Genomic DNA, 23365 nt, shown 5'->3' on the forward strand with positions numbered 1-23365 from the left:
AGCCTAAAGAACTCATTCTTTCCTCCTGAGTAACGTAGAGACCATGGCTCTGCGTTTTTCATGATAAAGAAGTCACACTGTTCTGGGACATTCAGGAACTGTAAAATATGTTATGTGGTGGGAGTCACGTGTAATTGTCTATGCAGGAAATACTTTGAAACGTGAACTACTTTGTAAATGGCCTGAAATGATCATTTAAGAAGCTTAAATAATTCTTTAATGTACCCTATCGAGATGGTCCTTGTATACAGGAGTCATAATCTCAATAGCTAAAATTTCCTTTTAAATCGCTTAAGTGTTGTTAATTTGCAGGCCCATAAGTGACAGTTAAAACGCACGTGGGTTTTGGCAAATTCCAAACACATAGAAACGAGTTCTCAGCATAGGATTATACTTTTGCTTTGTGCCATATTGACTCTAAGGTGAAACTCTGAGGAAGTTTTTACAACCAAAAGGCATCTTAGGTCCACTGGATTCATGTCATTCTGAAGTGTCATGGCAAACATATTTTAGATGATTCTTGCTGCAAAAAGTATTTTTCCCTCAGCAGATTTGGAGGATGCAGCATCGGTAAGAAATTTGTCTGTTCTGTTAGAAAAAAAGTGCCAGTTTCAGAGGGTGTCAATTTCCGTTTCTATCTCAGAATCTGGTTTTTGCATTTGTGTTTCTTATTTTCTCAATGATTTACTTGTACCTGGAAAAATTGCCAGATTCCTTCTTGGTGTCTCTGTAAGCATTGGGAAATAAAAGCTTCTTTTTTTAGTCTTTGTATTTTAGAAGATGCTTTTCAGTACAATCAAGCAGCCAGTGATTTGTTGAGCACCTACTATGTCTTAGGCTTTGGCATTTTCACACATAGTCCACTTAATCCTCACAGCAAGGCCAGTAGAGCATCCTAGAGAATGAAAGCGAGCTTCATCTGAGGGGCTTTGAGACCTGGTTTATGTGCCTTCACTTGCCAGGCTGCTAGAGAAAAACACATATTTAAAAACCTTTCCAGCAGGGTGCATTCATTCATGTATTTCTTACTTCAAGCCATTTGCCCAATGTTTAGGGTGGGAGATTTGAACTAGTCTAAGGAAAGAGCGAGAAAATTTAACTACGGGACCCAGGGGGCAATTCTGCTTTCTGGCTTGGATCCTGGAACGGAAGAGCCTCTCTGGGTTTCCCTGAACACCTGGAATTGATTTGGGTTTTGCTCTGACTTCGAAACATTTGCTGAGGTGGAGGATGGTGGAGGAGGTAGGAAAGAAATAAATCCAGTGATTAAAAATAGCTTGTGCATGTCAGGTGCCTGAACGAATTTGGGAACATGCCTGCAATCCCTTTTGTCTGGCAGGTCTGAACTCCGGCGCTGCCGAATTACAACTGCTTTCATTTGTTTTTCCTGCTTCCCTACCATGTAATGGTCAAGGGCTCATTGGAACCATGTGTGAGCCTGGTGAGTCACCAAATCCTCAGGACTTCAGTGGTAATAATGTGTTAAAACTCCTTTTGGGGGATGGGGCAGGAGGTGGATGAAGGGAAGAGGGAGAAGTCTGAGGTCACTTCCTACAGATGTTCAGTGTGCTTGGCCTTCTCTGCAGGCTTCTTTCTCAGGCCTGAAACCAGCTTCTCCATGCAATTTGGAGCCTGTTTTGCCTTGCAGGAGACCGTCTCTTTTGTCCTAGGGCAGCTTCCCTCTGCGGAGAGGCATCTCCTCTGAGTTGGCACGTTGTACCCAAAGAGCGTGTTTTCCCTGGTGGCTGTGTGCATTGGCAGCAAACTGAGATACTGTAACTTGAGACTGGCTTGCATTTTTGGTCAGTCAGGTCACTGGAGGGTGAATTGGGGATTTTCTATGCAGCTTCTTTCTCCCTTCTTTGGAGTGGTTTTTATTGGCTGCTGACTTAGAAAGGGTTAGGTATTAAAAGAAGGTCAGAAACCCAGTTGTATGTTTCCTAACTGATATGAGTCTGTTCCAGGTCTCATGGTGTCCTATTGTTTGGGACAATAATGGACAGTTTGGTTGGGATGTGTGGCCCCAGCATGGGCACTGAGTCATTTATTGCCTCGCTCTTGCTGGAGCCAAGAGTCCTGCGTGCCCCCGTTGTGTTGTCACATGATTGGGTTTATGAAAACTGAGCCAAGGGTCTGAGGAGGGACACTTGCCTCCCTTATTTGCATTAATCTTAGCCAGAAGCTTTGTGGATTATAGCCCCTCCCCGAGCTGGAAGTCCTGCCTGCCCGGTTTCTAGTGCCTGTCACGGGAGTCACTTGCCACTCCCTTCCACTCTACTTCCAAACCTTACCTTTATATGAATGAGAGAGGGCAACGGAGACTGTCTTTCTTTGAGATTCCTTTGCACATTTTTCAAGAGATCATTAGCTTCTTTATCAGGAGAATCCTCTTGAAGACCAATGACCACTTTCCAGGGCCATGAACTTCAGAAGCAGAGCTATTCGTCAGTGTGGCTGCAGCCGTTTCTCTATTTGTATTGGTCTGAAGGGGTAAAGGCACCTTATCTCCTACACTGGGACTTGTTCTCGGCAGTTTGGCCATGGTCTTACCTTTCACGCTGCCCTTCTGTGCTGGCCAGAACTCCCAGCGTTTTAATTTTTTTTTTGTCTATTCTAGTTACAGTTGTAAGTCCATGAGGTTGACCATTAAGAGGAAACATCACTGCAGTCTTCTGCTTGTAGGAAGTGGAAGTCCAAGGAACTGGCTCACTATCTTGATTTGAAATCGTCTCTCTGTGATCCCACATTGGCACTTTCCTGATCATGAGTGCTGCTTTGAAAGAAGTTCTGTGGTTCAAGTGGGCTAAGGCCTGAAATACAGACCTAGATTTAAGCACCACAGAAAGTAACCTGAAGCCTTTTTTTCTTTTTTCTTGAGTTTATTTGCCTCTTACTAAACTGTCATTCCCTGACCTCCCTTTATGTAAAAAATAACCTTGTGACAATGAAATATTTGTGGGTGAAATGACTTCTTGTCTGGGATTAGCTTTATAATTCTTCTGCGTGTGTGTATGTGCGTAGAAGATGAAATAAAATTGAGTACTATGGATAAACTTTGAGTAGAGTTTCTCTCTACTTTTGTGAATGTTTGAAAATTGTCAAATAAAAAATGTAAAATTCTTGTGAGGGACATAGACACCACCTATGAACAGACCTCTTTTAAAAGTGGATTGAGCAAGTGACTTACCCAGTGTATGTCTCCACTAATGGCATAAGTGAAATCTGAATCCATGGATTTGGATCAACAAGTTGATCAACATACATGACCCCCTCTCTCTTTTTCCTTTGTCTTTAGCATCCTATCTTTCAATTTGGAGAACTGTTCTTTTACCCTCTCCATATGGACCAGAGGTTTATTTTTGGTTTACTTTTACTTTAAAAAACATATTTCAGTAAGGCTTTATGTAACAAACTAAACTTCTGTTATATGCACAGTTGCTCATTAGGGTGAGTCAGGGTTGCACATAAACAGGGAAGGAAGCCAGGTCGTCACTTAACCCATTTGCTTCATGTGGAAGGAAGGAAGCCTCACTTCCCTGAGTCCCAGGAAAGGAAAAGATTATAGTTGATTCTGTAAATGGCTGTTAATTATGTTCTTACAGGGCTAGCTGTATGAACCCTGGGTTTCTTGGAATAGTTTTAAATTTTTAGTTACTCCTCAAATCTTTTAAAGAAAGAAAGAAAAAGTCCCATTTTTTTTTCTTTCTCAGCTCTGAAAATGTTAGTTTTCCTGGATATCTGATCCATTTCTGTTTGCAGTGGAAATAGAAAGACCCTGGACTTTAAGAGTTGGAAGAATGACTTTCAATCCCAGCTGGTCCCTGTTGGCCTTGTGACTTTAGGTCAAGCTCTTGATCCCCTCACGGCCTTGATTTCCTCATCTGTGAAATGGGGACCCTGTGATGCCTTTCCAGACCCCTCAGCAGTTTTATGTTTAGAGGATATTTTGGAATAGTGTATATGAAGAGTCTTGGCAAACTGTGAAGCAGTTCTCAGGTGTAAGGCATGTTATTCATTCTTGGTATTTCTTTCACGCTGCTATTGAGTTCACACACCCAACACGCACGGGTCTGTTGGGGTTGGTCCCAGTCCAATGGTCACGCACAACTGGGTCACATTTACCTTGGATTTCTTGTTCTTGGTTATATCCCTCATCTCCTAACCCTAGGAACCCAGATGCTCCAGTCTTCTCGTGATCATTGATGAAGAATGGTGAGAAAATAAACTTGTCAGGTCAGTAAGGCCAGATGTCTTGAACTTCTTGCCAAACGAAAGCCACCTCAAGTTTAGATTCTGTGTACCATTGTTGGTAAGAGCCATTCAGTTTCAAAGAACTGAAAAGAATGGTATGAAAAGACACATCAAACACCCTGGAAGGGTTCTTGGAAACTGAACAGCCCTTAACTTTGAGTTACATGTAAGTGAATGGAAACCCTTGTTTTACATTTCACTTGAAACATCTTTGAGGTGGTTCAGGGTTAGGCCACAATGAAAAATGAGCAGATGTTTCCCTGCATTCAAATGCCACTAGATGATTCTTCTACAGATTCAGGGAATGCTACCTGTTCACTTCTGTCTAAATACTGTGCAACCTTGCAATGGTTATTTAATCACCAGTTTCTACACAACTGTCTTTTTAGTGATCTAGGGGAATACCTATAAATATGAACTGAAATTTAGGGTCCCGAGGAATAGTCAGTGGACAGGAAATCTAATATAATTGTAATATATTTATGTCTTAATTTTCTAGTGCATTGTGTTCAGAATTGCCACTGTATTGGCGTAGTGCTTCTCCAGGCCAGATTCTCAGCATTTTGAAACAAATATGTTATTTGAATTTAAGATATTATAATTATTAATACTAAGGAAATTTCAGTATTTTTCCATAAAATATAATGAGTTAATGTCTATGGAGGTATTGATTAACTTCCAGACACTGATTCTAAAATTAGAAATAATTTGTACTAATGCAAAATATTATAATAGGTAATGAAGTAAAGCATTTTAAGAATAAAGAGATATATGCTTAGGCTAGAAAATCACATCAGATTTTCTATCTGTGTAATGATTTTATTATTGTTTTTGATCAGTGGAATGAACAGAATTGCTACAATCTACAGGTAACATAAAGAAAATTTTTGAATTAGTATTTTATATGATTAATTTATTTTCTATTTAATATACACTTTTGAACATGATTAATCGTCATTTAAGTACAATGCTCACACAACTGAAAAAGACAATCTTTGCTAATTATTCATTTACTTATAGAGGGGAGTTTGACTTTTTTGTTTTTAAGATACAATTCCATACTTTATAAAGTTCTGGATAAAGTCCTGGCTTTTACATCTGAATACTTTGGCTCCAAGGACCATGTTCTGCCTTCTCTGGAGCTGATCAAGTCCAAATACAGGTGTCCCAAGCGCACAGGGATGGTTTCCCCCAGCTGGGATGTGAGTGCCCTTTTTTTTTTTTTTTTTTTTTTTTCATTTTAAGAGATCTAGCACTTGAGTCCCATGGGCAGAGGGGCAGAGCCATGCTCTGACGGGGCCGCGGCAGCACATGGACTGGGCTTGTGGAGATGGCATTGAGGTGGAAAGGCAAAAGTAATTTCAGCTGCTTTTCTGGGAGAGAACAGGTGAGAACCTGGAAATGCCTGCCCTCTGACAGGAAGCAGAAAGCAGACTCTTTCGTGACTTGTCAGCTCAGCAGCCCTGTCCAGCCCACACTGCTAGGGCATGTGGACTTATGGGAGGCAGACTCAGGGAACTTCTTTCTCAGGCTTTCTGCTGTCGTCCTTGGCTATCACATCACACTGGCATCCCGCTGTCATGTTGAGAAGATGCTGGGGGCTTCCTCATCAGTCTCATCTTTCAGTTTCTGTTGCAGCAGAACCATTGCTTGTCCATTTGGCCTGGCCCGTATTTTCCACATGTGTTGTCCTGGCCAATTTCTGCCGTCAGTAAGGTTCTTTTCATCAAGTCATAAATCTAATGGAGGGAACAAACATTTGTACAACAAAACCCACACAGTTCAAGTTTATGAATTTGTGTTGGATGGGGGTGAAGGGAGGAAAGTTGCTTCAAATTTGGAAAAATTTAATTCACTCAACGTTTGTTGATTGACTCGTGCTTTTAGCCGTGTGCTGGGAGCTGGGTCTGCTGCAGTTGTTTCTTCTCTCAGAAGCAATACTCTCTGGTTAACTAGAGAGTCCTTTTCTGTATAGTAAAACTGATTTCTACTCTAAGGGAAGATATTTCTGGACCTGCCACATAGCTGCTCTTGGATGTGTAGAGTGGGTATGAGCGGGGAGCACCCATGTGTTTCTTACTGACTCATTTGATGATTACTCCATTGTTTGAAGGGCTGGGTGTTATGTAATCAACATTTGATCCCCTCCCCCAATTTCTTCCCCCTAACAATCTGGGATTTTCCACCATTTTGTCAACCTTCCTGGAGACATGTTGATTTTTCCACTAGATTTTTTTGGGCATGTCCCAGGGCAACCCAAACTCTCCACTCCCTGGAACTTCAGATTCCTCGTCATTGGCAGGGCCTGGGAGAGCAGTTGGGAAGCCCTTCTGTTCTTCCAGGGCACAGCCTGGACTCTCGAAGTTTCCTGACAGCATCACTAAGAGCAAGCAGGAGAGAAAGTACCACTTGTCCTTCTTTTGTGCAGTGTAATTTCCACTTATTTCGACATTCAGAGGCAATATATTTGCTCCTTTCTTTGGAGGCAGTAATTGTCAATTTTTCCTGTGTTTTAATTTCCCTCAGCCCATAACATATTCTTTATGTCCAGGGTATACTTTTTAAACAACCAAGATTTAGAAATGGCCAGTTGAAGAATATCTGTAATAGCCTTTCCTGGAACTTAGTCATTTTATAAGTCAGTTTCATGGGATACACTAAAGATTTGGGTTTCTTGAAATCACCTCAGTAGAGTGTATCACTCTCAAAAGGTAACAGGAAAGCTAGTAGGGACTCTCGGCTCGTTTCTTTGCTTAGTTCACGTTTTGTGGGAAATTGTGTCTGAGGTGAATTCAGAAGATGTTTGAGTTCAGCCATATTTGTGTACTGACACCATGAACATGGTCTGCAAATACAGGAGGATCGGGATGGACATAGCAGAGATAAAGGTCCATGTGGGTATAGCAGATGATAATACATTTGCAGATCTGTGGACTATAATGCCTCACTCTCCTTCACCACTGGCACTAATCAAGCTTTATAGATTTTACCTCCTGTATGCACTTCAGATTGGCTCAGTTATGTTATCTGCCTTGCCACTTTTGTAGTCAAAGCCACCGTCATCTCTCACCAGGACTGATGCAGTAACTTTCTAAAAAGTCTTGCATATCCATTCATACACATCTCCTAAAACACTCTTTATGGAACAGATAAGGTGATCTTAAAACAAAATGATATTTTTTTAGTTGATGCTGATGTTGCTGCTCTGAGGACACTTTGAGAACCACTCATCTGGATTATTCTTTTCTTTCTAAATTCTCATGCATCCTTCACATCTCAGGCCAAACGTCTTTCTTCTTCTAAGGGAGGCCTTTCCTGTTTCCTCCAGACTTCCAGGAATTCCTATTGTACATTGACGTTGCATCATGTACTTCCCCTTTGAAGCCCTTATTGACATTGTGTTTGACCATTTAACTGTGTAAGTAGATTAAACTGTATTTAACTATGTAAATACCCTCAAGAAGCTCGATATCTGATTCTTGCAGTAGATTCAGATAGCTAGCTTCTCCAGAGTAGAGACTCTTTCTGTGTTGTTCACTGTTGCTTTGGCAAGTGCTAGATAATGGTTGAATGAATGAATATTGTTATTTCCTTTTCATAGGTAATTGAAAGCATGTAGTAACATTAATATTCTTGGTAAATGTGAAAGATAAGCAGGGACTGTGTGTAAACTTGTAGAGGTGATCAGGAAGAGTAAACATATTTGTTTGTCAGGGATGCAGGACATTTTAGGTAAGAGCTAGGATTTTTTTAAGGGGCCTAGCATGATGTGGAGAGCCCCTTAAATTTTGCTTGCTCATGCTGGACCCAGTGGTTCACACCTGTAATCCCAGCACTTTGAGAGGCCGAGGCAGGTGGATCACCTGAGGTCAGGAGCTCAAGGTCAGCCTGGCCAACATGGCGAAACCCCATCTCTATTAAAAATACAAAAATTAGCCAGGCATGGTGGCACAAGCCTGTAGTCCCAGTTACTTGGGAGGCTGAGGCAAGAGAATTGCTGGAATCTGGGAGGCGGAGGTTACAGTGAGCTGAGATCAAGCCACTGCACTCTAGCCTGGGTGACAAAGTAAGACTCTGTCTCAAAAAAAAAAAAGAATTGCCTGCTCTGGTGAGGATGCTAGCACAGTTGTTTCCCAGCTTGCCTTCTTTCTTACAGCCCATTCATAATGTTTTATGAGTGGTTCATTACCTATGTAATTTTTCTTATTCATATGCAATTTTTTTCATGCAGATATGGAATGTGCAGATGTCCCACTCTTAACTCCAAGCAGCAAAGAAATGATGTCTCAAGCATTAAAAGCTACTTTCAGTGGTTTCACTAAAGAACAGCAACGACTGGGGATCCCAAAAGGTATGTTTTTGTAGTTGGAAAAAGAGAGGTTGGGGACAGACCCTTCGGGAAGACTCATTTTCTCACCTGGAGCATGTGAAACAGACGTTACAGTAACGACGTTGGAGTCAGCGGCTGTGGGTCATGGCTGCCGTCTGTTAGGACAGTCGTGACACACATGCTGAGGCTGTCCCATCTCCTGGGCTTGTCCCTGCCATCTTGGTATGAGGACAGTGGTCCTTAAACTTGCCTGCACACTAGAATCACCTCTGGATCTCTGAAAACTTCCACAGTCTAGGTCATATTCCAGACCAATTAAATCTTAATCACTGGTGGCATCAGTATTTTAGGAGCTCCTCAAGTGATTCCAACCTGCAGACAAGTTTGAGCAGCATTGCCTTAGGGACACTCTGGGCTACTGGGAACTCAGGCAGCGGCCTTTCTTGGAAGTTACTGATTTCTCTCTTCTCTTCCATGTACTTTGGCAAAATGTGTTTGTCCTTGGATGTTCTTATTTGAAAAGGTTTATTTGGGAACATAAGGGGACTAGAATTCTCAGAAACAGGAAGTGACAAGAGTAGACCTTCTCCAAGGAACACTTCATGAACAGTTGAGACCAGAAAGAGGTTTTCTATTGAGTAGAGAGCAATATATTTTTAAATCAGGTCAGTTCTCACATCTCATGAAGTAATCTGCTGGATTGAAGGGGTACCCTTGGAGCAGCTGTGATATTGGGCACTACCCCTGCTGTCAATGAAGTTCTAAGTGTCATTGGCAGGTGTAGCCAGGTTAAACCTCAGGTAATCTATGAAGATTGTGTGCTATCAGTACTACAGTGCTAATCAAAGCATGGCTTACGAAAAGTACAGACTTTGCAGAGTATCTGGTATAATACAGGCACCTAATAATGTTGTTATTACCAAATGCCATTTGAATGACTTACTACTACTAATTGCTACAATTATTACCACTACAATTGGCTAAGATAAAAAATAATTGAGAATAATAGTCTCAAGTATATTATAAGTTAAGAGCAGGGAGAGGCATGTGCAATCTCTTGTTATTATTGCTGTTAAAGAAGCCATTTGTTCTCTTGTTCAGGGCTTTAAAAAAGTCCAATGGGAATAAGGCAGTGAGAGAGGAGATTCGTGGAAATCTTTGCCTGCAAGGGCAGAGAATACTCACATGGTACTTTTTGGCTGGCAGTAGTGATCTCCTAGCTGGTGAAATAGAGAAGGCGGAGATGTTGAATGTGGAGGGGAGGGTTATGGAAGGCACTCAATGGTGTGCATGCTAGGCTGTTGCTTCCTCATTCTATGAATAAAGATAGCATTCTCAGCTAAGTTCAGCTCCTTCAGTGTCCTCTCTGAGGCTTGGGTAAGACTTAGGAGCCTGGCCTGCTGGATCTTCATCTGATCTCTTTCTTCAGACCCCCGGCAGTGGACAGAAACTCATGTTCGGGACTGGGTGATGTGGGCTGTGAATGAATTCAGCCTGAAGGGCGTGGACTTCCAGAAGTTCTGTATGAACGGAGCAGCCCTCTGTGCCCTGGGTAAAGACTGCTTTCTCGAGCTGGCCCCAGACTTTGTTGGGGACATCTTATGGGAACATCTAGAGATCCTGCAGAAAGGTAAATATGTGGAAACAGGGAGAGGTGGAGGTTGTGTGGGGTTGCCATGAGAATAGGTAGGGGACTCACCCAGTGGTGGGACATCAATGCCTTTCTCTGTGGGTGTCCTATTGTGGGACGTATGTGGGGATGTGCCTAGTACAGTGTTCAACATGTAGCAGGTACTCTTAGATGAGTGTTAATTTCTTTTTCTTCTACGTATTGGAGGTCCAGATTTTAATCTTCAGCGAGATTACATTCCTGAAGCTTCTTGGATTGCAACATTCTAATGCAGGGTCCTTTTCTCAAACCCATGCCCTGTTTGAACAAACAGTGCCCACAGCCAACCCAAGGATAGTTTGTGTGTGTGTGTGTGTGTGTGTGTGTGTGTGTGTGTGTTTGCTGCAATCTTAATACATACTGCTTTGATGCATGGCTGCATAATACCTGATCACACCCCAGGAAAGCTTAGCTTCTGAGAGTGTGTTAATAAGACAGATTTCTCTGCCTACTAACTGGATTGGAATTGCAGTAGTGCATCATACCTTTTACATCTGGAGCAGGAACTGGGGTTATGTCAGGACACTGTGTTGCAACCTTGTAATGACATGGCCTCTCCTAACAGCCTCTTCCAACCTTTTTGGACCAAGTGACTCATGTACCACAGTCCTGGCTGAGTATAGAAACAGCAGCAGGCGGCAAACTTGGGTGTTTTTGCGCTTATTTTTCTGAATTTTTTCTTAAAATAAATTTCATTTACCAGCAGTCAGCAGTGCCCTCCAGCTGACTGTAAGCCTAGAAGCCCATTGCCCTCTCTAACCCAGGCCCACCCTTTCCCTGTGGTCACCAGCTCCAGCCCTTGGCACAGACACCGGGGGAGGGGAGCAAAACTCAGGATTAGCACTTTTACCCCACATAATACCTTCCTTTGTTTAAGAACATATTCCACTCTGCAGTGCTCAAGAGAGACCCAAACTTTATTTCTCTGTGCTCAAAAGAGTTATCTTTATTCTTTCTCTTCACCTTCTGTTGAAAACTAAGACATAAAGGAACACAGGAAAGAACTATTGAGTCTTTCTGTGGCTGCTGTTAGCGGGAATGGGCAGCCAGCTGCACAGGCTTCCCCAAAGCACCGGCATGTTCTCCGTGCACAGACACCCACTCGTAGGTGTTGACACGAGCGACCTGTTTATAGAGGGAAACGATATGGCAGGCTCCTAACAGATCTGATTTGACTGTTGATTTCTAAACACAATAGCAGATTCCACCAGATGTGTAACCTAATATATTTTACTAAGAGACTGTTTTCCTTTATTTATCACATTGGACCTGCCAGGTGTTTTGGGCTATCTAAGCCCGTCTGATTGTAGTTACAATTAATATCTCTATTGCGTCTCCTTGTTTCCGAAGTTCTTTCAAATACATTTTCTTTTTGGATTATCAGAATAACCATGTGAGATAGTAAGGACAAGTCCTAATATTGTCTTTGTCTATAAAATGAAGCTCAGGCTAGGTGATTTCTTCAATATCACTTATCTCCTTAAACTTCATTTTATTTTACTTTTCAATATATTTTTATTTAACTTAAAATTTAACTTCCCATCCTGTGCCTTTTGTCTAATAATGTGGACTTACAGGGACCTTCCGGCCCCTAAGACAGGTTTGGCTTTCCTTAGGGCTAAGAAATAGTGTAAGAAAAATTTAAGAAAATTAGGATATAAGTCAATATGTTTGAGACCAAAAATCGTATCATCCCACCCAATATTCTGTTGAAAAAGGCAGTAAGCATTCTCCCTCTTCAGGTTCAGGAACTTGAAGAGATGAGCAAGATGTTTGTGCTGAGGCTACAGCTTTTGTTCTGTAATTAAACTAAAGCAACACAGCACCAAAAGAACATAGCTGTTTGGGGTGGGGTGGAAGGCCAAAGGTACAGGGATGTTTCAATCTGATAAACTGCTAAAACAAAGTTTAATCATTTTATCTCAACTAGGAACTGTTTTTCTGTGCAGGCATAAACTTGTTTTCCCATCAGACTTTGCTCCTAACAAGCTATCAAATACCTGAGGAAAAACCCAAACCCACACTCTCTCTATGTCAGATTCTTATGGTGAAATATAATCAGACTACTACATATAAGAATCGGAGGCCATGGCATTTGTTCCAGGGTAATTAGAGGATCCCAGGCTCAACTGCAGTGCCATGCAGAGCTGTCTATACATAGGCACATTTCGTCTCCATTCCTCTCCTTTTCCTAGGGGAGTTGGCATCTGGGCAGGAGCTTGGTTGGGTGTCTCTTCTCTTCCTTTACATGAGTCCAATCGCATTTCACTGAATGGAGTCACTTTACCAGTGTCCTGCTTCTTGTCTGGGCCTGAACTTGAACTCTGAAGGCACTTGAAAAAACACAAAACAAAAACCAGACATCTGTCAGGGGAAGTGGAGAACATAAAATCTACTGCCTAAAGATTGCAATATATTTCTGAGAAGTTTTGAAATTGATCAATTTGGGGATTGATTCTGGCAACCTCCTGGGATGTCCTCAAGCCTTTGGCTCTAGTGTGGTCGACACACACGCAGCACGAATGCATTGAGAATTAGTGCGGAATGCTTTCTCAGCCCTTAGAGATTACTCACGGATTCTCTTTCCAGGATACTAAATCCCATTTCGCAGCCACCGAAATAATAAACTTAGCCATATTTTTTTGATCTCATCTTTAGACAAGGCCACAGTCAGAGTAGACTCAGATACCAACTCAGTTAATGACTATTCAGATTTCTTAGAAAAGGGGTTGAGGTCATTGTGGTCCTTGCATCCAAGATCCCTTTAGAGTCAAGCATGACTTGAATATTGACCTCTTTGTTTCATTCCCTATTTGTTTATTACAGAAGATGTGAAACCATATCAAGTTAATGGAGTCAACCCAACCTATCCAGAATCCCGCTATACCTCGGATTACTTCATTAGTAAGTTCACTGACACTCCTCTTCTCTCATGATAATAGGAAACTAGGAAAAGACCCCTATCTCGGTCAATCTCAGGCTCCTTCATGGAAATTCTTTCAAAAATAATATCTTCTTAAATGTAGACTCTTCTTTGTTACTTTATTATTTCCCACAAAGCACAAAGTTTCAACCTATGTACCTATTTCATTAACCTACGAAGCTCCTGCACACAGGATCTCTTTCTGATATCTTCAACCTGAAAGTCCTGCAGAGAGACTACAACTTGACCTCAAAACTTTTGTTCTGATTTGATACTGTGCACTATGATAACCAAAACTGGGTGGGGTTAGGGATTTGATCTTGGTCTTTGTTCTTCCCTTTTTACTAGTGGAGATGACAGCATTTCCTCCAAAATCCTTCTTTAAGAGTGTGCTATGCAGCTTCAAATTCTATTATAGGAAATACAGCCTTCTCCTTTTTCATGTAAGTTACCCAGTCCTGCTGAAGAGGTAGCCTGAGGGAAAGAGTGTAGGCCTCTTGTACTCATGTAAGCTCTGAGATGAGATGTAGGACCATCTTATCTGATGGCTCTGCTTTTAAAGGGAATAGTAAACAGGTTTCATTTTTTCATTTAATATATTTACATTACTACAATTTTTATTCCAGTAACACAATGATACTAACTACTCTTCATCAAGAGCTTATTGTGTGGGGAATATTGGTGGGCATTTTACCTATATCCTCATTTCATTTTCCTCACAGTACTCTAGGAAAGATTGCAGTCATCTCCATTTTATACATGAGGAAATGAAGTCAGAAAAGCAATTATCTTGTTAAGGGCCATAGCTAGTAAGTACTGGACAAGGTTAAAAACCCAAGCCTTTCTGATTCAAAGTATTTTCCCTTTATTCTCTAAGGAGCTTGTTCCACATCATGGGGCGTCTGTAGATGGTTGAAAACTGCTTGTTTTAGGTACAAATCTCTCCTCTCTCTAATTGCAAAGCCTCTGTTTCCAGGCTATGGTATTGAGCATGCCCAGTGTGTTCCACCATCGGAGTTCTCAGAGCCCAGCTTCATCACAGAGTCCTACCAGACACTCCATCCCATCAGCTCGGAAGAACTCCTCTCCCTCAAGTATGAGAACGACTACCCTTCGGTCATTCTCCGGGACCCTCTCCAGACAGACACCTTGCAGAACGACTACTTTGCTATCAAACAAGAAGTCGTCACCCCAGACAACATGTGCATGGGGAGAACCAGTCGTGGTAGGTCCTATTTGTTCTCTAAAAGCTCTTGGGTTTACAAGAATTACCTGGCTATGTGATTTTTTTCAGGTTCCATTTATTTCTCATTTATTAGACGTATAGATTCCTCAGTTTCAGCCTTCCCATCTGAGAATGCCCGGCTACTAAGAGCTTTCCACCGTGGTGTTTTAGCCAAGTCCATGATGATGACAAAGGCTGTTGGGTTCACAGTGGAATCAAAATCAGGCCATTAAGAAATTAAATGTCTTACTTGGGTAAAATGTTTTACTCAATAACTCTGGTTGAATTTGGTCATTTTTTAAGGTATGCTCTATTTTTCTTGAGGTAATTTTACCTGAGAAGGACGTAATCAAATAAAAATGGTCCAAGTGACTACCCTGGAAAATGCTTACATTTAGCATGTGTCCTGGTGCTCCTCCCAGAGGGCTCCTGGGTGTGACTGTAGATCCTGGCTTGCTACCTGGAATGACCTCTGCTGGCCAGCCTGGGATCTTTACCCTCCTGTGACTTCTTTGGTTTGGGAAGATACAAGATGGCTAACCAAGGGTTTATTTGGAACCAGTCATCAGCAGTGTGGCGAAAGTGTGTATTTAGCTAGAGGACCAGGGAAAGAGGTGGCCAGGGGTTTCCAAAAGAAGGTAGTTGTGTTAACATGACTACTATAATAATGATAAAATATTCACCGACAGTGAAGAAAATGTTTCAAAATAGAGCTGGCTGACATAAAGCAAAAAAGGTAAAACACACCCAGTTTTTAGGAACAGGACATAAACACACAGAGGTACAGCCTACCTAGTAAAGTGTCCAAATTGTTTTGTTTCTGAGAAAAATGCAGTCTTTTGTAAGAAAGGGCTTGTCTATTTAGCAAGAGCTAGATGATTTCTAAAAAGGTGACAAAGATGACTTTTCTGGTGGGAAAATGGGAAAGAATTATAAATGGGAAGAGGAACAGGAGAAAGCTGATCAAGAGGGGCTCGGGTCAGATGTCAGGCTGGGGCTGGCCTACTAGTAATTCCTGCTCACTGACTGACCATATGTGGTACCTTTTCTGAGGGTCTTGGAGGAGAGCCCAGTAGCACCTTTACTTTGAAGAATCATGGGCCATGCACACTGTCATCTTCTTCGAGTATTCAGGCTCACACTTCCTCCCAGCAGGCCTAGGGTTCACCAACAAGCCCTGCAGAGGGAAAGTCCCTGCAAAATCAGAACCCGTAATCTTCCTTCTTAAGGCTCCAGGGTGTTTGTGTTTCAGACCAAAGGGGATGGGTGGGACCAGTCGGCCTTCCCCTTTCTGGCTCTTTTTTATTTTTGGGTGCGTGTCTACTTAAATACATACACACAAGTGTGTGTATATGTGTTTCTTTTTTATCAGGTGGGCCAAAGCATTAAAATGACTTTCATCCTTTTGGGACTTTCTGTACATCTACACGGGGAGGCCAAGCCTGTGGGTTTGGGCTCAGCCATGTTGTAACTTTGGGTAGATCTCCTGTCATGTTGTTTTGAAATTGCATCTGGCTTTGCATTTGTGTAATTGTCTCTTTTCCCTCTCCTTTTCTTGGTTCTTGGTTTTGGTCCCCGCCACCCCTCCAACCCCAAACTAATGACTATGGACCAAAAGTGACCCTTACAAAGAGACATGAGATATTTCTTTCTGGCTCCACTCTTCTTCCCTCCCTCCAAGTTCAGCCCACAAAAACTTGAGGGGAAGACCATTTTGTGCAGGGCTGCTTTCTGCATGTTACAAGTGCTGCAAACAGGACCTATGCAAAGGACTGATCAATCTGAGATGCTGTGATTGGTTTACACCGAAAGCATTACTGTTAGCTGATTGTTATTTATACTAATCATAGTACAGTATTCACAGGCTGCATTACAGCATAACAGAGTGCTTCTGTGTCCCACTTATTTGGGCCTTAAGGACTGTCATTGTACGAGTCTGCTCAGTGGGTTGCTGGGGGCTGCCCCATCTTCTGTGTTGAGTGCTCTGATGTCTGTTTGGTGGGGCCAGATAGCTTTGAAAGAACCTTGCCGAGCCCCTTCTCAGAAAGGCTGGCCAATGGATATTTTGGAGAACACACAGGTTTCCCTACATGAGTGCAGCAGTATAACCAAGTGTCTAATCCAGTTGGATTCTACCCATTTTTGGAGAAAATACCCGTAAATGAAGGTTCCCAGCACCAGGGTTATGAAATACAGCTAAAATGAAAGCTGCCTACTGCTGTAAACCACAACTCTCAACAGGCTTGCATTTGGCTCATGTTTGGGGGGTTGCCAGAGACTGGTTCTGGCTTGGTTTAGTCCCCTCGCTTACTGGGACTCCTTGGAAACTCTACTGTCTTGCTTGTGAAAATCCTGATCTCCTTTTTCTCCAAATATAAATTTGGCTGATAGAGATGGAATCATTTCAGAGAGATTTTAACATAAATACCGACTTGGTGGGGTGTTGACGAAAATATAAATTCTCCTTAGGCTTTTGGTGTGTTCTCTCAAATAGAAAATAAGTGACCATGAAGATCAATAGCCGGTATGAACAAATACCTTTTTATGAAATGCCAAAAAGTTTCCTGTTCTAAAACAAGGCTTTTATATTCTGGTTATAGGCTGTTTTCTTGAATCATTTAATGTGAATTTCTGGAAGGGAAACTTCATTTTTAATAAGCATGAAGAGGTGCCACAGTGGACTGGGTGGGCAGGGCTGATAACTCCATGGAGCTCTTCAGTTTGCCTTCTGGAGGTTACCCTCCTCTGAATGGATGAGTTGGGGAAGGCATGAGATGAAACTGACAAGACCATCTTTCTGTTTGAAGCAGTTCTAGAGGGATCAGGAAGTAGAGAAAACCTACAACAGTGGATTTTACAGAAAGTACACACTCAACTGAATATATTTTATCCTGATCTTTAAAAAATTTGGGGAGCAACATATTTTTCTATATATTTATTTTAGGTTTGGGCATTTGTTCATGTTTGATTTTTATCGTTTTAACCAATCTCCACTGTCATGGAGGAGGAATACACTGGAAACACACTAATATGAAGTTGTATAAGTCAGCCTTATTCTGGGATTTGAAATTTATAGATTAACCACTCCTGAACAATTAAGAGTTGACTAACAGATATTTCTACATAAATATTTGTCTCATCCCTTTGCCTCTTGGCTTGTGCTGAGTTGAGGTTGACCATCTAGTCTCCCATGATTTAACTTAGGTTACTTGAAAGGTATCTGAAAGTTGCATATAAAAACCATTTCTGTGAGCCTTTTTAGCTCTTAGATGCATTTGTTTTCCTCCAAAACCTTTTTTTTTTTTTTTTTTTTTTTTTTTTTTTTGCTAGACTCCTTTTTAGTGGCATTTTTACCAATGGAAATTTCTCCAGGAGCTATTGTGCAATCATAGCAGCTGTTTATAACCTGGTTTGGGAAATTAATGAACTTGCATGATCTTGTGGTCAGTTAAGAATGCCTTGAGCAACTCACAGAGTAAAGGATTTCTGACACTGCTATGGACCTTAACTCTTTAATAAACCTTTTAAATATTGCCTACGCTTTCCCAGTGAAGTTTATATTTCGAGTACATAATTTTACTTGGAGAGGATAAAGAATATGGTTTTCTGTTTAGAGGAGTGATCGTGTGTATAAGTTTTGAAAGTCTCTTGGGAAAAGCATCTTCTACTATCTTACTCTATTTGAGAAGGCATAGGGTCAGTACATGTATTTCGTTTTAAAAAAGTATTTGGGAAAAATACTAAAAAATAGCACTTTAGTTCCAAGGTCAAAAAAGGCTAATCTGCTCTTAGCCTAATGGGATTCTTTATTCTTATGACCAAAATGTTTTCCAAACTGGGCCTTTTGAAATCATCTCATTGGCTTGAGTTGGAGTGGGGGATTCAGCCTGACATTGCTCCGATTTCTTCATGTATTCATTGGACCTACAACATCAGCCAGAAATTACATCATGACATGTGTGATCCTCAGCTTCTAGATTTCTGGCTTTAGAACTCTTGAGGACCCAAACACTAGTCTGACAGATGTGAGCAGCGTTTGACTCTGAACCTCTGTAAGAGGAGTTCTCAAACCAGGCAGCAGAGTGGATGTGGATCCTCAGATTGTGGCCTAGTGTAGCCCCTTCCCCAGAGTAAACCCATGACCCCTGAAGCTTCCATTTCCCCTGGACTCTCACTTCCTCCATCCCTCCTGCAGATCTGATTAGCAATCTGTCCTCCATAAGAGGGTTTTTACAGTTTTTTTCCCCCCACTCCCTCCTCCCTCCTCCCCTGTCCTCTTCCTACCTCCTCTCTTACCTCCAGGTAAACTCGGGGGCCAGGACTCTTTTGAGAGCATAGAGAGCTACGATAGTTGTGATCGTCTCACCCAGTCCTGGAGCAGCCAGTCATCTTTCAACAGCCTGCAGCGTGTTCCCTCCTATGACAGCTTCGACTCAGAGGACTATCCAGCTGCCCTGCCCAACCACAAGCCCAAGGGCACCTTCAAGGACTATGTGCGGGACCGTGCTGACCTCAACAAGGACAAACCTGTCATTCCTGCTGCTGCCCTAGCTGGCTACACAGGTAGGCGCCCTCCCACTGCTTAGGGCAACTCCGTCTGCACGTTTCTGTGGGTGGGGTCCAGGAGGCACTGTGCACATCTGACCAGAGACCATGGCAGACTCCTTTTGCAGGGCAGTGGGGAGAAGTCCCTTTAAGAATTCTTTAGTCTCTCCAGCCACTCTGCTTGTGAATAGGCATTGATTTTTGGAAGCAGATAGTATTATTCTATCCCAAGGGATCATTTCCAAGAATGGTAGGAAACTTACATTTTGGGTGTTTTTCCATGTCTGGGGGAAGGGAACTGTCATGATTTGGTGTTCCTGGAAACTGAATCTAGTGGTCTGGCATCAGGGGATTTTTCCTGGTCTGCTCTTGGGAGGTCTTTCTAAATACAAAATCAGCAGCAGCATCTCTCAAAGGCACAGCTAAATGGCCTCCACACTGGACTCTTCTGCAGCACGGTTCTCCTTAGGCCAGCTGTTCGAATGTGGGATCAGTGTCCCCAGTGGCTCTCCGCCCTGTCCCGATCCATCCTGGACTGTAGAGGAGACCCTTCCTCTCACTTGGCTTTATTATCAGTTTTCTTCCAGGGGCAAAAGCTGTGTTATGATAGTGATGACTGAAGAAAGACCATAGAGAAAGGAAGCTGTAGGTTGAGCACGTGAGCTTTGATTGAGACTTTGGTAGTAGAGCAAAACAATTCTTTGTTCAAATGGGTTGTAGCACATCATGCTACTTAACCAGAAAAACATGTGGGGAGTATATGTGAGAAATAGCCAAGAAGCATTAATGTGTTAATCATCAGATCACTCTGTAAGATTGTAGTGTTTTCTAAAAATTAGAAAGTGTGTTGTGAGTATAGCTTATTTTAAAATAGCTTTCATTACTCAGATGTGAACTAGGCCTTTATCCTGTTATAATTCTCTCCACGCTGGACACGTTTTCATGTAGGGACCCTTTGTGTGAGATGGTGACAAACAGCAACATCTGTGTTTCTCTTGAGGTACTTGTCTGATCTTTAGAGTATGCCGAAGTTTTATTTTTGCGTTCAGGGAAGCCTTAGGTCTTCTACGAAGAAAACCATTGACCTTTGAGAACAATTCAAATGCTTGAAAACTTACTCCCCTTTCAAAGGTCAGGAGTGTGTCTCTTCCGTTGCATTCCACATAGCCCCTAGTGCAGTTCATTGCATGAATAGTGCTTAGGAATCATGTCTGTGTGTTGGGGTAGCAATAAGGTCAAGGCCAGGAGCGGAACTTAAAGGTCCTTACTTTATTCTTTCTACGGTACCCTGTGGTCTTAGCTTGAACATGGCAACATGTAGGAACTTACTACTTTTCAAGGGAGTCCTTTCCCGTCTCTGGAAGAAGATTATTAGGAAGTGTATCCATTGCCATTAAAAACATCTGGAATGAGGAAAAGTATATTAAGTCACTCTCAGGATGTATAAGAGTGCCAGCTCATGCAGTTATACCTGTTAGGGGTTAAAGAACCAGAGTGCAGTTGAATATAGTGATAAAGGAAGGCAGATGTGCTGCTTAGTTGGGAAGAGAAAGGAAAGGCAGAGGTAGCTCTAGAATGACTTCATGGCCTTGGGAGGTGGACTTTATCTCTAACTGGCAATGCTTGCTTCTGTTTTTGTGCTGCAGGGAAAACTATACTTTAGGTCTGAGTTATGTTGGATAGATTGATAGTTGCCTTCCCTCCCTCCCTCCCTCCCTCCCTCCCTTCTCTCTCTCTCTCTCTCTCTCTCTCTCTGTCTCTCTCTCTCCTTTCTCTCTCTCTCTCCACACATGGGATTAGGGAATAAAACATTTAGAGAATAGAAGAGAAGGGATGATGAGTATAAAGTCTCAAAGACTGAAGTAGTCATTTTAATGAAAAAAACATTTTGAAGTATCTTACCATTCAATTATTTCTCCTTGATGATTGCAACTTTACTTTTCATACTATCTCATATGGTGGTGAGAATAATAGCCCAGAAAACAGAAGTCCTCTATGTTTCCTCCCAACTCTAACACACTGTGTGGTTTTAGGCAAATTTACCTTGTACTCTTTTCTACTTTTAGTGAAATAGAAGTGTTCGTCCTTATCTTGGTGGCAGGAAATCTGTGAAAATGTAATTGAATTAAATCAACTAATTAAATAAATGAATGCTAGACATTGTGCTAGATGTAGAGAAAAAAAAACCCTTAAATTATAACAGTTCAATTATTTCAGCAAATGTCTGAGCACATAGTGAGTGCAGAAAAGTGAGTAGCCCTTGAGGGCTCACTGTCTCCTTGAATTCACAATATTTTGAATATCCTTAGACTTGAACTGGATTCTCCCGTTGTTGTGGTCTGAATGAAAGTTGGGATTTGTAAGGTGTGTGAGGAGCAGCCCACATTTTAGTGGCTTTTCTTCCTGTAACTGACGCCTGGTGAACAACTCCTGCCTGTACTGCAAACTCATCCTATGAGGGTGAGCTTACCCCTCATGGTGCCCCACCAGCCTCATTTAAGATGCATCCTAGGGCACAGGGAAGGGGATGAAACGTGCCCATTCAGCCTCACCCACCACCTGAGGCAGTCACTAGAGTGCCTATAAATGGATATCTAGCTTTATGCAGACATGTTATGATGAGCTGGAATTTGTAAAGTGGAACTCATTGTATACAAGTGTTGGCAATACATTTTATTGCTTGTAAAAGTCAGCCTTTCTGTCTCAGGTTCTGCTCCCCTTTTCTGTCTGTTCCTTTAAAATTTGATTGTTCCAGAGTATGTCTGGCCACACAGTAGGGGTACGCATAGCTCTATGTCACTATTACTTGGCCTGAACTAAAGGGTGCAGGCTTAGATTCTCCAAGCTGGGAAGAGAATCCATCTTCCTGCCATCTCACCGGGAGTCAGGGTCTTTGTCCATATCACCTCCAACGGAATACATTTTACTTCTCGATAGGGTGTCTTTCTTACTGCCCCGTAAGTGTGGAAATCAGTTCGAAACTGAATTTTCACATTCTCTTGCACAGTTACATTCTTCCTCCAAAGATAAGAAAATTGCATCAACCTTCACTGGGCTCCCATAGCAACTTGTTAAATTAGGTCAAGATGCGGGGGCAGATAACATGGCTTGAAAGCCTGCCTGTTAGCTGAGTTAAGAATACATCAAATGCAATGCTGGCTTCCGCCAAAATGTACCTCCTTACCTTACTGTGAACTGCTTACGGTTATCAAACTGATAGCATCAGAAAGCTCCATTTTCTTTTGTTTTGTTCAAAGATACATTATGAACCCCTTCTAAGTACAACACAGTCCGAGAGAAGTAGCCCAGTGTTTTCTATATCTACTTTATAGAACTAAGCAAAATGCTTTCCAAGCCCTTGAAAAACACAGACATCTCTGCTTCTTCTTGCCTTTCCATTTCAGTAGGTATAGAATGATGTAATGGGCTGTCACATTCTCCCTTCCTCTCAACCCCTCTAGTTCCATTTCATAGATGACAAAACTGAGGAACAAAAAATGACTTATTCAGGGCCATGTATGTAATTGCATTCTGCACAGAGCTAGCTTCTGAATTGAATCTTAAGCCCCAAATGTCTTTACCTGAGTACAGAATCTTTTCTTCATATTACAGAATGAGAGCCCTCCTTGGTTATCACTGTTGTCCACCTAGAGTGATCAGGACCTTGTCTTCCTCTTGTCAGTAATGAACACTACATGTATGTGGGTTAGGGGTTTGTGGGAGGGAGGAGAGCTGGGTTTGGCTTCTGTCCAGAGTTATTGACCTATAAACCACCTTTATTGAACTTCATTCCAGATTGTCAGACATAGCCACAGATAAGGAGTCCAAACACCTCTGCAGCTGTTACCGAGCAGGTCTGGCGCTAATGTCCTTATCAATGTCTAGGTGTATTCCCACTCTTTGATATGCAGTTATGAATGAAGTGGTTTTCCTGTTTTCTAGGAGCCTAAAAAAGGCTAAACCCAAAGCTGTTTATTAACTGTAATGAAATTATGTTTTACGGTGTTATGCAGATTTATAAATAGGCAGTCCTTCTGTTTCCTTAAGGCTGAATTTGGGACTATCTGGAAGTCAACTTCCAAATTTTTTTGTGTGTGTGTGAGACATCACAGAAAAAAAAGTACTAGTCTTACAGAAAAAGAAGCCCTGTACATTTTCCTCTAGGTCCTCTCAAATTGATTCTGCCCTGAAGTAAATCCTCTTCTTGTAATTTCATAGATGACTCTAGAACCAGCCTAAAGTCATACAATAAGAAAGTCCCAGGGCCAAGTCCAGAACCTTGAAGTTCTGGCTTGTAGTTGAGTTTTAGGGCTCAGTAATCCAAAACTGCTAAAACATGTTTTTAAACAACTTTACTGCAAAAGGAAGTGCTTCAAAGCCCTTCATTTCAGAATGAAACCTGAGATTTTGGCAGCATTAGCT

The 23365-nt window shown here is 41.9% G+C and overlaps 1 protein-coding gene across 7 annotated transcripts in view; it reads left to right on the forward strand.

Annotated features, from left to right (window-relative positions):
- ETS1 (ETS proto-oncogene 1, transcription factor) overlaps positions 1-23365 on the forward strand; it is a 129393-nt gene that overhangs the window by 89720 nt on the left and 16308 nt on the right. For 3 of the 7 annotated variants that reach the window (XM_017523570.2, XM_037736168.1, XM_017523579.1), the window contains 6 exons: positions 1340-1441; positions 8483-8602; positions 10011-10211; positions 13077-13154; positions 14150-14398; positions 18701-18961. In XM_017523570.2, coding sequence (XP_017379059.1) covers positions 1340-1441; positions 8483-8602; positions 10011-10211; positions 13077-13154; positions 14150-14398; positions 18701-18961 — 1011 coding nt within the window. The remainder of the gene's footprint in view (positions 1-1339; positions 1442-8482; positions 8603-10010; positions 10212-13076; positions 13155-14149; positions 14399-18700; positions 18962-23365) is intronic. The other 4 variants (XM_017523571.2, XM_017523597.2, XM_037736179.1 and 1 more) reach the window with 3 other exon arrangements.

The sequence above is a fragment of the Cebus imitator genome, unplaced genomic scaffold (assembly GCF_001604975.1).
Source record: "Cebus imitator isolate Cc_AM_T3 unplaced genomic scaffold, Cebus_imitator-1.0 Scaffold0, whole genome shotgun sequence".
Lineage (NCBI taxonomy): Eukaryota > Metazoa > Chordata > Mammalia > Primates > Cebidae > Cebus > Cebus imitator.